Raw genomic sequence first — 13,276 nt, 5'->3', positions numbered from 1 at the left:
GTTGTACATCAGAGCACAACAAAACTGAAGGCCTCTCCAGTAGAGTAATGGCATTTGGCTGCCTTTCAGACATGCAGTGCTGAAACTTCTGCCAAGTGTCACTGCATCATTAACTTTCAGTACAAGTTATCAGTCTATGAATGGAAGAACACAAATCACTTTCAGCGCACGTTCACAGAGCTGCAGATTTAACGCAGTAAGGAAGTGTAATTGGCAAATCAAACAGAAACCAACTCTGAGGGCCTATGGAATCTTTCACCATACATGTAAGAAGTGAAACGATTGATGTTTTTATATCCTTGGTAAAAAATAAATAAAAATCAAAGTTGTCTGGGAGAACTTACAGGCAAGTGCCTTGTCTTATTGAACACTCTACTTTTCCATCTTGTAAGACAAGCTGTTAGTATTTTCAAGGTCAGCCCAGAGATGGAAGACTTCGGAATTAGAGAATGCATGAAATGACGATTGGACATGTTTGCCCTTCTACCCAAGCTTTATCTCTTTGCTTTGTCTGTGCCAGGAATTTGCGTCCTAGGACAATACTCAGTATCTTTCCTCCCCCCCTCCCCCAAGTCAGAGTTACAAATTAGATGTTGGCCTGCTTGCTGTGGACATCTCCCCTCCGTCACTATATCTAGCCCAGGAACATCCAAAGATTGCTGCTGCTGCTGGTAGTTGATGTGAAATGAGTTGGTGGGCCACCCCCTAGTGAACAGATGCCAAAACACCAGCACCACACCTGGTACCTACTTGCATTCCGGTTGGCAGCTTTGGCAGTGAAGAAGAGGAGTAATATGGATTTGGAGGCTGAACAACCCTCTTGCCACAAGAAATGGTCTCTCTGGCTCAATGCAGAGCTGCCATGGTGGAGCAGCATGGAGAAGCTTTCATGGCTCGGCCTACGGTGTTCCTGTTCTGATAATAAATAGGACTTCATTTTCCAGGGATGTCAGTTTGGCACCTTCTATGAGCAGTGAATTCACTAAAAAAGTATTTGCTGGATGCTGAAGTCCAGGCAAAGGCGCAAAAAGGTAACAGGGTTAGTTCTTTCATCATAGAGGCTGAAAGCCAAGTTCTGATGTTGCGCTCATAGAAAGGTCCGTGTGCTTTATGTTTGGGATCGAGGAATGAGGGAGTGATGCCGTTTAGGAAATGCCACTGCCATCATTACATTAGAAATCCATTAGAAATTGAAGTCAATGGGAGTTTTGTCACTGACTTCAGTGAGGCTAGTATTTCATTCAAAATCTATTCTAAAGGGACTGAAAACTTTCCTCCTGTGCCTGTTATTCAAGCTCTTTCCTGAAAACCAGATATTTGACTGCAAGTGCTGTGAACCACCTAGGTTATTAATTTTCTCCCTAGAACAGGGGTTCTCAAACTGGGGGTCGGGACCCCTCAGGGGGTCACAAGGTTATTACATGGGTCATGAGCTGTCAGCCTCCACCCCAAATCCCGCTTTTGCCTCTAGCATTTATAATGGTGTTAAACATATAAAAAGTTTTTAATTTATAAGAGGGGTCACACTTAGAGGCTTGGTATGTGAAAGGGGTCACCAGTAAAAAAGTTTGAGACCCACTACCCTAGAAGTTATCCCATCCAAAAGTAAACTTCATCAGCAAGGATATCAACAAATGTCCCCTTCCACCTGGTGCAGTCCAAATCTGAAATGTGATTGCATCAGCTGGTTTGCCGTTTGTGCCGGATTACATTTCTAATCAGACTGAAGTAGAAAGGAGATGGCATTTCACAGCTCTGCTGTGCCAGCTTCTCTTTGCTCGGATGAATTACTGAATCAAAACTAAACTTCATGCTATCTCATTTTCCCTTTAATGATGTCTTTTCAAATTGATGAGCATGATTTTCATGCTTACAAAATGCTGGCCTGTAATTGCTTGGATTGTTTACATTGTGAATCGGTATGAAACAAAAAAGTTTTCCCTTTGGAGGTTTTCTGAATTGATCAAAAACTCTGTGGTGCCCTCTGCTGGGAACCCAAGAAAATGCAGAAGAGCATGGGGAATTCAGACAAAAATGAAATACAGAAGAACCTCAGAATTGCAAACACTAGAGTTACGAACTGGCCAGTCAACCACACACCTCATTTGGAAAGGACGCAATCAAGCAGCAGCCGACACGCATGCGCACACACACACATGCAAATACCGTACAGTCCCATGTTAAATGTGAACTGCTTAAAAAGGGGGGGAGGAGTTTAAAGAAAAAGACAAAGTAAGGAAACAGTCTGTGCTTGTTTCATATAAATTAAGATGGGTAAAAGCAGCATTTTTTCTTCTGCATAGTGAAGTTTCAAAGCTGTATTACATCAATGTTCAGTTGTAAACTTTTGAAAGAACAACCATAACATTTTGTTCAGAGTTACAAACAACCTCCATTCCCAAGGTGTTTGTAATTCTGAGGCTCTACTGTAAGTAGAAACAACGAGGAGTACTTGTGGCACCTTAGAGACTAACACATTTATTTGGGCATAAGCTTTTGTGGGCTAAAACCGACTTCATCAGATGCATGGAGTGGAAAATTCAGTAGGAAGATGTATATGCATAGTACATGAAAAGATGGGGGGTTGCAAACCCATGAAAGCTTATGCCCAAATAAATGTTAGTCTCTAAGGTGCCACAAGGACTCCTTGTTGTTTTTGCTGATACAGACTAACACGGCTACCACTCTGAATGCTGTAAGTAGAGTATACCATGTACTGTATACAAGACTTGGTTTGTAAAAATGGTGTGGAGGGGATTGGTTTTGTGTTTTTTTTCATAGATTGAAATATGCATGTTTTTATTTGCATAGGTACAACATAGGCATTGTATTATGAGGCATTATTGTATAGTATAATGTAATAGAGCACTATGCACACATAATCACACTAATAATGGCCTGCACTGAGTTTGTGATCCAAAGGCCATTGAAGCCAACAGAAATATTTTCATTGATCTAAATGGGCTTTGCTTCAGACTCCTAGACAGATTTTCATCTGAAGATTTCAAAGAACTTTGCAAAGTTCAGTAACTATTATTCATGGACTTAAAAACGGAGCAAATGAGAGTTACTTATCACTTTGGCTGATATTCTTACATAATATGGGCTAAAAATAAGTCCTTTTAGCTGGATTTTGAGTGAGGAATTAATAGTAAAGCACATGATGGGAGTCAGGAGAGTGACTGATAATCAGCTCTGCCGCAGACATCCTGTCTGATCTGAGGCAAGGCACTTAGCTTTTCCGTCTGTAAAGTTAGGGAAATGACAGTTCCCTCTCTCACAATGGTACGATGAGGGTTTAATTAATGAGTACAGTAAAAGCTGTGTTATTCGGCTCTGTACCAACTGGAAAGCTCTCTAAACCAGTATTTCTAATCTTCATAGAAAGGCCAGTGTATAGTCCGGTTGGTGCAGGGCCGACAGGCTCCCTACCTGGCTCCGCATGGCTCCCCGCAAGCGGCGACCTGTCCTGGCTGCTCCTAGGCTGAGGTGCGGCAGGCGGCTCTGTGCGCTGCCTCCACCCAGGCGCTGCCCCTGCAGCCAGGGCCGGCTTTCAGCTGATTCCACCGATTCCCCGGAATCGGGCCCTGCGCTAAGAGGGCCCCGTGCCTGCACCTAAGAGGGCCCCGCGCTGTAGGCGCCTTTTAAAATTTTAAAATTTTTTTACTCACCTGGCGGCGGGGGGTCTGCTCCAGGTCTTTGGCGGCACTTCGATGGTGGGGGGGTCCTTCAGTGCCGTAGAAGACCCGGAGCGGACCGCTGGGTATTTGAATTGGGCCTCATAAGTCCTAAAGCCAGCCCTGCCTGCAGCTCCCATTGGCTGTCATTCCCGGCCAATGGGAGCTGCAGAGCCAGTGCTCGGGGTGGGGCGGGAGCAGCGTGCAGAGCCTCCATGGCCGTTCCTCCACCTAGGAGCAGCCAGGACAGGTTGCCACTTGCGTGAAGCCGCCTGAGGTGAGCGCACCCCGGTTCCGGCACCCCGAGTCCCCTCCTGTGTCCCAACCCCCTGTCCAGAGCCCCCTCCCGCTTCCAGACTCCCTCCCAGAGCCTGCATCCCCTCCTGTGCCCCAGCTCCGCACCCCCCCACACACCCAAATTCCCTCCCTCTTAGTTAACTGGCACCCCCATCCCCCCAACATGCCAGATAAAACAGCTTTTACTATAGTCATAAAGCATTTTGTGCTCGTAAAATGAAAGGCACTATAGAAGTGCAAAGAGTTATACTGTCAGTTAAACAACGTAACCTTAGTCTAAATGAATACAGGATTACAGAAATACAGCTTCTAAATTAGTCAGAATGCTAACTTTATTATATAGAAAAAGAAAAATATGTGAATCAGGGATCCTTATGATCCCTTAGATGTAATTCTGGGGTTTAACGAAAGGTAGATTGTGCCAAACCAACCTGATCTCCTTCTTTGAGAAAGTAACAGATTTTTTAGATAAAGGAAATGCAGTGGATCTAATATACCTCGATTTCAGTAAAGCGTTTGAGGAATTATTGGTTAAATTGGAAAAGATGGGGATCAATATGAAAATCCAGAGGTGGATAAAGAACTGGTTAAAGGGGAGACTGCAGTGGGTCGTACTGAAAGGTGAACTGTCAGGTTGGAGGGAGGTTACCAGTGGAGTTCCTCAAGGTTCGATTTTGGGTCTGATTTTATTTTATTTAATCTATTCATTACTGACCTCGGAACCAAATGTAGGAGTGGGCTGATAAAGTTTGTGGATGACACAAAGTTGGGAGGTATTGCCAATTCGGAGAAGGATCGGGATATCCTGCCGGGAGATTTGGATGACCTTGTAAACTGGAGTAATAGTAATAGGATGAAATTTAATAGTGAGAAGTGTAAGGTTATGCATTTAGGGATGACTAACAAGAATTTTAGTTATAAGCTGGGGACGCATCAGTTGGAAGTAATGGAAGAGGAGAAGGACCTCGGAGTCCTGGTTGATCGCAGGATGACTATGAGTCGGCAATGTGACGTGGCCGTGAAAAAATCTAATGCGGTCTTGGGATGCATTAGGCAAGGTATTTATAGTAGGGATAAGGAGGTGCTGGTTCCGTTATACAAGGCACTGGTGAGACCTCATTTGGAGTACTGTGTGCAGTTCTGGTCTCCCATGTTTAAAAAGGATGAAATCAAACTGGAACGGGTACAAAGAAGGGCCACTAGGATGATCCGAGGAATGGAAAATCTGTCATATGAAAGGAGACTCGAGGAGCTCGGTTTGTTTACCTTAACCAAAAGAAGGCTGAGGGGGGATATGATTGCTCTCTTTAAATATACCAGAGGGATAAATACCAGGGAGGGAGAGGAATTATTTCAGCTCAGTACTAATGTGGACACGAGAACAAATGGATATAAACTGGCCATCGAGAAGTTTAAGCTTGAAATTAGATGAAGGTTTCTAACCATCAGAAGGCTGAAATTTTGGAACAGCCTTCCGAGGGAAACAGTGGGGCCGAAAGACCTCTCTGGCTTTAAGATTAAGCTTGATAAGTTTATGGAGGGGATAGTTTGATGGGATAAAGTGATTTTAGTCAATAGGTCAATAATGTGCCATCGCTGGTAATTTGTAACAATGGTCAATGATGGGATATTAAAAGTTACTACAGAGAACTTTTTCCAGAGGATCTGGCTAGAGAATCTTGCCCGCATGCTCGGGTTCAGCTGATCGCCATATTTGGGGTCGGGAAGGAATTTTCCTCCAGGGTAGATTGGCAGAGGCCCTGGAGGTTTTTCGCCTTCCTCTGCAGCATGGGGCAGGGGTCGCTTGCTGGAGGATTCTCAGCGATTTGAAGTCTTTAAATCATGATTTGGGGACTTCAACAGCTGAGTCAAGGGAGAGAATTATTCCTGGAGTGGGTGGGTCAGCTTTTGTGGCCCGCATCATGCAGGAGGTCAGACTAGATGATCATAATGGTCCCTTCTGACCTTAGAGTCTATGAGTCTGAGTCTATATTTGTCTGTCTTGGTCAAAAAACTTGTTTCAAGGTTTTCAGAGAGGAACTGAGTTCATGTGGTCAAACTACTGCGATTAGAGCTGAGAGGCTGTTTGTAAATAGCTACATTTAGAAGAAAAAGAAGGGAAAACATTTGCTGATGCATTTGCTTGAAACCACAATTTACTGTAATCAGATAGCTCCCAGGAGATGTGAGAACTCTGCAATAATTAGTCCATTTCTCTTTTGTGTTCTAGGCTTTCCCTTCATAAATCAAGTTCTGAAGAAAGCTCTGTAGGTCAGTATGTTTCATTTCATGTTTCCCTCTGTTTAATTCTTACATCTCTTTAAGTTTTGTGTATGTTGGGTGAGATTATCAGAAGAGCTGAATACCGACAATCCTAACTGAAGTTTGTGGAAGTTCGGGGGCAGGGGGCGGGCGCGGAGGGTACACCTTTGAAAATGAGGTGCAGCATCTACAAGTGGCAGACAGATCCAGTCCAGCTAATATTGTCATTTTGTAAATATGCAACTCATGAGTTGCAAATCCTCTAATGTTAGATCATTGTTGGTTTGTCTATTTACCTTGTTCAAGCCACCTCCCACACTAACTTTCAAATCATTAGGCATAATTTGCCAGCCTCTCTCCCTTAATTTTTGAGATACTTTGTGTTGTTTTTAAATGGTGTATTTGTATTTCAAAGTTTATTTTTCAGACTGCCCTCTCGTACTTAGCTCCTGGAACTAGCTCTGGTACTCATTAGCTAGAGTTATAAAATCCTGAGGTTTTTGCTGAGGGTATTTGGTTTTTATTCCTTCTAAGGCTACCTGCACCTGATTTAAACTGAGAAAACTAGAACACAAATAAATGGCAGGAGTCACAGATGTAGTTAATGGTCTCATAGCATTTCTCATGCAGATCAGCAAAGGGAATATATAATAAAATAACATTCCTTATCTGAGTTGGGGTTTAGTCTAAAATAATTGTGCCTTAACTAAAGAGAATAAGAAACAAAATGCTGCAAAAATACAGCAAGGCTTAACATGAACAGTTAAAATGTCAACAAGAACACAAAAGGGTCTGTGTTTTATAATTCAAAAAATGCCTCTTGGTAACTTATCTCAATCCTCCACAACCATCCTTGATGCCAAAGAACGTACATTTGTTTTAGATAGCTAGATTAGCACAATTCTTGTACAGATCAAATTCAGAAAATGAGAAAAATTGGGGAATTTTTCTTTCTTGGTAAAGTTACATGCTGAAGTTTTCAAAGAGGAAAATCTAATTTTCGTATTAACGTTCCTGTCCTGTACATTTTTCTTAAGGGAAAGCGGACTGGAAAAAGAAGAATAAGTATTTTTGGCAGAATTTCCGAAAGAATCAGAAAGGAATAATGAGACAGACTTCGAAAGGTAAATCCTTTACAGACACAGTAACGCACTGCACTAAAAATGAGTCTCTGTAGCTCCTTAAAGTATAAGAAACAAGAATCACAAAACAGAAACTAAAACATTATAGTAACTTGGCAAATAGGGATCTATGTAGGTCTAATATGCTAGATAAATATGATCAGATGTGGTCCATTGTGACTTTAGCTCAGGGGTGGGCAAACTTTTTGGCCTGAGGGCCACATCTGGATATGGAAATTGTATGGTGGGCCATGAATGCTCACAAAATTGGAGGTTGGGCTGCGGGAGGAGGTAAGGGCTCTAGTTGGGGGTGGGAGCTCCAGGATGGGGCCAGAAATGAGGAGTGCAGGCTCTGGGGTGGGGCTGGGGAATGAGAGGTTTGGGGTGCAGGAGGGTGCTGTAGTCTGGGATTGAGGGGTTCGGAGGGCGGGAGAGGGATCAGGGCTGGGACAGGGGGTTGGGGCATGGGGAGAGGCTTAGGCTCCAAGTGGCACTTACTCAAGCGGCTCCCGGAAACAGCAGCATGCCCCCCCCCGTCCGGCTCCTATGTAGAGGTGCAGCCAGGTGGCTCTGCACCCTGCCCCGTCCACAGGCCCCACCCCTGCAGCTCCCCTTGGAACACCAGAGGTGGCCATTGGAGTGCATAGGAGCTGGAGCAGGGCCATGCCGCAGCTTCCGGGAGCCGCATAGTGCAGCCCCCGACCCTGCGCCCCAGCTGGAGCAGTGCAAGCCCCAGACCCGGCTCGTGGGCCGGCTTAAAATGGCTCATGGGCCGTAGTTTGCCCACCCCTGCTTTAGCTGCACTCAAAGGATGAGTTATCCGCTGTATTCTGTTAGGCCTCAATCCTGCAAGGTTCTGGGTGGCCTGTTAAAGTCAATGGGAGATAAGAGTGCTCTGTTAGTGGAAGATGTATGTCTAGATGCCCTAGAATAATATGAAAATATCAGTGTGAAATCCTGGGGAATGGGAAAGGCATGTCTTCAAATATAACATCTGATCCCCTTTTTTTGCCAAAAGGCTGTGCTTTGATGCTTCTTGATCTCTTATTTGCTCACTTTGGCCTAACCCAGCTGATTTGAGGGAGGTTGTGGCAAGTCACAATTTGGAGGCTCAGAATGTTCCTACCATTGCAAATAGAGAGAGAGATTTGCAATTGAAGCTGGGTTGAAAAAAGCTGTACGTTTAAGCTAGGTTGCATCTGGCACGTAACTAGGAGGGCTAAAGATACTTTGTATTTATTGGCTACACTTGCTATGATTTATTCTTATGGCGGACATGTTTGTTTAAGGAATAGTTAGCAAGAGACTCCACCCTGCTTTGGCTCTGCAGTATCTTCTCCAATTTGCTTTAAGGCTGAGCTCAGCATGGGTCTGCATAGTGCCCGTTTGCAAGCAGAAAAAGGGATGAAAGTATTTGCCTGCAAATGAAAACACATAAGATGAATCCACCAGTTAGGTTATTGGGGCTCCTTCCCCAGTTCTGCTCCAAGTGGACACTGAGCGTAGCTCTGTACTGTCGTAGAGTCACACAGGTGCAGTGATGCTGTAGCGCAAACGTGGAGAGCAGGAAGGTGCTTGCCAAACGCACTCTCTCCTAGTTGGATCACTCTGTTGCAGGTAGATGCCTCCCCAAACCGCTGAACAGGCTCAGTGAATGTGGTGAAAGTTTGTTAAAGATGACAGGCTCTGATTAGGATGTAAAAAAATGATTAGAAGTGACTTATCAAGGCAGGTTGCTCCCTTTACTGCTCTGGCCACTTTCAAATGTGATCCCAATCAGTGGTATGTATACACCTATACACGTTATGATTTTGGCTGCATCTGCTTTCTTCTTACCAAACTCTGCTGATTTCAGCACACACAGTAGGACGTTTATTGTAGGCGAGGGGCACCGATCTCCATCCCTGTGGAGGAATAAGGCTGCCCTCGTTCCTGTATTTTCCAGTGGAACAAAACTGGCAACCTGCATGTACATCGCTGTGTTGTTATGCTGCGTCCCTCTGCCTGATGCAGTATCAGTCACGAAGTTGTGACAACCGCAGTTTTCCCCTACACAGATCAAATTGTGGCGTATGGGGAGGGTTCATCCAGTCTAGCCTGACCCAGTTGGGAACTGGGTTCTAGAACTGAAGCAGTATCGCCAATGCTTGTTTCCAAAAACTTGCCTTTCGGTGCTGAGTCGTTTTATATGTGTGTTGCATCTCTTCCTTTCTTCTTCAGGAGAGGATGTTGGTTATGTGGCAAGTGAGATCACAATGAGCGATGAGGAACGGATCCAGCTGATGATGATGGTGAAAGAGAAGATGATCACCATTGAGGAAGCACTTGCAAGGGTATGAGATGCATATAGTTACCCATGATTCGTTCTATCCCAGTTTCCTCTGGGGAGGATGCCCTGTATCCTGTCATCTATTGGCCCTAGCAGGGTGTTTTTCTGAATAGTGGAGTGTTGTGCAAAGAACAAAGTGGTGGTCCATAGTATCTCTGAGGAGTCTGATAGTGCTGGCACTTTATCATAAGGTCACGAGGCTGACTCCACAGTAAAGGCTGAGGTTGCACTTTCAAACTAAACACTTATTTTCAAACACTTCTAACTTTGTTCAAGAAACAAGTATCCTTTTTGATACAAAATTTCTTATGCTTTCAAGCCCAACGTATATGTAGTTCTGAATGAGGACCAGTGCCTTAGTCATGTTTGGAAAAGAATTAGGCAGAGATATCAGTTACAATACTAAATGCCAAGCATGCATAGCACAGTCAATTTAACTAACTTCAGAAAAATACCCCAGGCTGTAAAATGCACCAGTCTGAGACATTCAAAGGTTTGGGTTTATGACTGTGCCCATTAAGAGAAGGAAAATATGATGAATAATTTGAACTCTGAAGTCTTACTGAACATCATAAAACAATTCTGTGTAACCCCTAAAGAGGGTAGACCCTTGATGCATGTGGTGAAAGCTAATCACATGACTGCAAGTAATTGAGTCACCATTGTTTTCCTTATCCTAACTTCCATCACAGCCACATCATTCACTATCCTTTCTCATTGTGTAGTGTTAAATTCAGGTCTGACCTACACCTAAAACTTCCATAGACCTAGCTACTGCCTGTTGAGGGGGTGGATTTACTACGGTGAAAGAAAAAACATCTTCCATCACTGACAAGTGTCTACACTACAGTGGCATAGCTGCAGCTGTGCCACTGTAGCGCTTGTAGTGTAGATACACCAGCAAATTGTGATTCCCTTGTGCCAGGGATATCTTGAATTTTATTTGCCTGTGAGGGACTCTGTGCATTCATAGCAATGTATAAATAATAATATAGACTCTGCAGTGTTTTATAAAATAATAAAACAAATAGTTTTATCATATGCTAAATGGAGACAGAGTAGATGTATCAGTGCGTCTTTAAATAAATATATTCTAAGTATCACTCACATGAAGTCAGAATATTTCAAAAGCATTCAGGCTGTCTGAGCTAAGGGAGCTTGTTCCCTATGTCAGAGGACAGCCTGCACCTGTTCAGCGCACATTTCTGCAAGCCCTTTTCCTGTTGAAGTTCCCCCATCTGCGTACTGACCAAGCCCAGTGTTGGTTAGTTTTTAATACCACATTCAGGCTAGCACTGTAAATAGCCATCTAACATCTTGCTTCAATTGATTCCTCACAAATAAGCATAAGATTTCATCTGATGTTCCCTCACCACCGTACCTTTCTGTATTGCACATTGTCCATGTCAGGCTTTGCAGTTTTTATCTGTTCTTGCTAGAATGTGCTTATTCATTAGCTGTTGTCATGCTGCTCAGGGCTACGCATACACTTTGATCTGGGAGTGTAATTCCCAGCTCAAGAAGACATACCTGCAGTAGCTCTGATCCAGATAGCCCATAAAAATAGAGTATAGCCAGGGCAGCATGACAGCGAGAGGGGCTAGCCACTGGCTCTGCTCTATTTTTAGTGTGCCAGCTCAATCAGAGCTAGCATGGGTATGTCTCCTAGAGCAGGAATTTTCCATTTTTGTTTTTAGACAAAAGATGATTTGTTTTGTTCAAGTTTCATGAAAATCTGTTCAGCCATTTTGGGGGACTTGCCGTTAAAATTAAGACAGATGCTTTTTTTCACAAAACGCACTGGCTCACACGAACTTTCCTTTGCGATTTATTTTTTTAAGATGTAAAATCCCAAGAAATATAATATATATGTTAATGTAGCATTAAGGTTGACATTTGCATAAGAGCCAAGAAATTCAGTGTTCAGATTGCCACAGCAGTAACATTGTCCCTTTGTGCAAATACGTGATCACACAACATACATGCTGTAACACCAAGTATTATGTATGTGCAGCTTAGGTTATGGAAAAAGGTGGAGTTTAAGCATAAAATGGTGCTCATTTACATTCTGTTTATTTACACACACTTCCTTGAGTTAGAGTGGCAAAAAAGATGAAGATCCTTTATTTTATATTGTATGTATGCAGTGTTGTAGCCATGTTAATCCCAGGACATTAGAGAGACAAGGTAGGTGAGGTAATATCTGTTACTGGATCAACTTCTGTTAGTATGGGTACATCTACACTACAGGGGGGAGTCGATTTAAGATACGCAAATTCAGCTACGTGAATAGCGTAGCTGAATTCGACGTATCGCAGCCGACTTACCCCGCTGTGAGGACGGCGGCAAAATCGACTTCTGCGGCTTCCTGTCGACGGCGCTTACTCCCACCTCCGCTGGTGGAGTAAGAGCGTCGATTCGGGGATCGATTGTCGCGTCCCGTCGGATAAATCGATCCCCGAGAGGTCGATTTCTACCCGCCGATTCAGGCGGGTAGTGTAGACCTAGCCTGAGAGAGACACAAGGTTTTGAGCTTACATAGAGCTCTTCTTCAGGTCTGGGAATGGTACCCAGAGTGTCACAGATAAATACAAGGGTGCACTGGACCCTGCCATAACCACTGATGCAAAAGCTACAGACATCTCTCCACTGCTATGATGATCAATATCCCCCGCAACACAATGGGTCTTACACATGCCTATCACAGCATGTGGTGTACCTCATCCAGTGCACTGATTGCTCCCATCAGGCATTGGAAAAACTTCCCAAAAGGCTGGATGGTGGTGAGTTGCACAGTGGGATACCTACCCATGGTGCACTGCACTCTGCATCAATACAAGCACTCCTGGGGAGTACACGCACCACCAACACAGTGAGCCAAGTATTCACACCCACCGGTGATATACTAACGGCAGCAGCTGTATGTTGACGTAACGTAGATCGACATAACTTTGTAGAGTAGACATAGCCTCGACACTCTGGTTACCTTCCCCAGAACTTAAAAAGAGCTCTGTGAAGCTCCAAAGCTTGTCACTTTCACCAGCAGAAGTTGGTCCAGTAAAAGATATCTCCGGTACCTTCTCTTTTATATTGTATGTTGTTTGGTGAATAGTATGCCCCATTCGCTAACATGTATGAAATCATATAATAAAAAACATTAAGATTCCTAGTGTAACCTTAACACTAAGGAATTTCTCATTTTCTCTGCAATTAATTCTTTACCTTTGCATTGTTTTTTGTGTGTAATAATAAAGTATAATATGCATTATGCTTGTAGTTGCACTTCTTCCCTCTAGTGGCCTGAATTACTATCAATAAAATGTACATCAGTGATTTTATCTTGTTTCCCTTAACAAATTTAGGTCTTGATCCAAAACCCCTTCAAGTCAATGATAGTCTTTCCACTGATGTCAATGGGCTTTAATCAGAAATGTAAACCAGGAACTGAGAATGTTTGGGACCTAATTTTCAAACCTGAATTTTGATGGCTACATGCTTATATACATCCATTGTGTCTGCAAATGCCACACTTGTGCACACAAATAGTTACTGAAATATGCAACTTCCAAATTTGCTAGGGGACCATTCTC

The 13,276-nt window shown here is 43.6% G+C and overlaps 1 protein-coding gene across 3 annotated transcripts in view; it reads left to right on the top strand.

Annotated features, from left to right (window-relative positions):
- LOC117874857 (SAM and SH3 domain-containing protein 1-like) overlaps nucleotides 1-13,276 on the top strand; it is an 814,380-nt gene that overhangs the window by 725,790 nt on the left and 75,314 nt on the right. For all 3 annotated transcript variants that reach the window (XM_034765451.1, XM_034765454.1, XM_034765453.1), the window contains exons 5-7: nucleotides 6,205-6,245; nucleotides 7,274-7,360; nucleotides 9,578-9,690. In XM_034765451.1, coding sequence (XP_034621342.1) covers nucleotides 6,205-6,245; nucleotides 7,274-7,360; nucleotides 9,578-9,690 — 241 coding nt within the window. The remainder of the gene's footprint in view (nucleotides 1-6,204; nucleotides 6,246-7,273; nucleotides 7,361-9,577; nucleotides 9,691-13,276) is intronic.

Source organism: Trachemys scripta, chromosome 3 (genome assembly GCF_013100865.1).
Source record: "Trachemys scripta elegans isolate TJP31775 chromosome 3, CAS_Tse_1.0, whole genome shotgun sequence".
NCBI lineage: Eukaryota > Metazoa > Chordata > Testudines > Emydidae > Trachemys > Trachemys scripta.
This window is presented reverse-complemented; position numbering and strand designations above follow the sequence as displayed.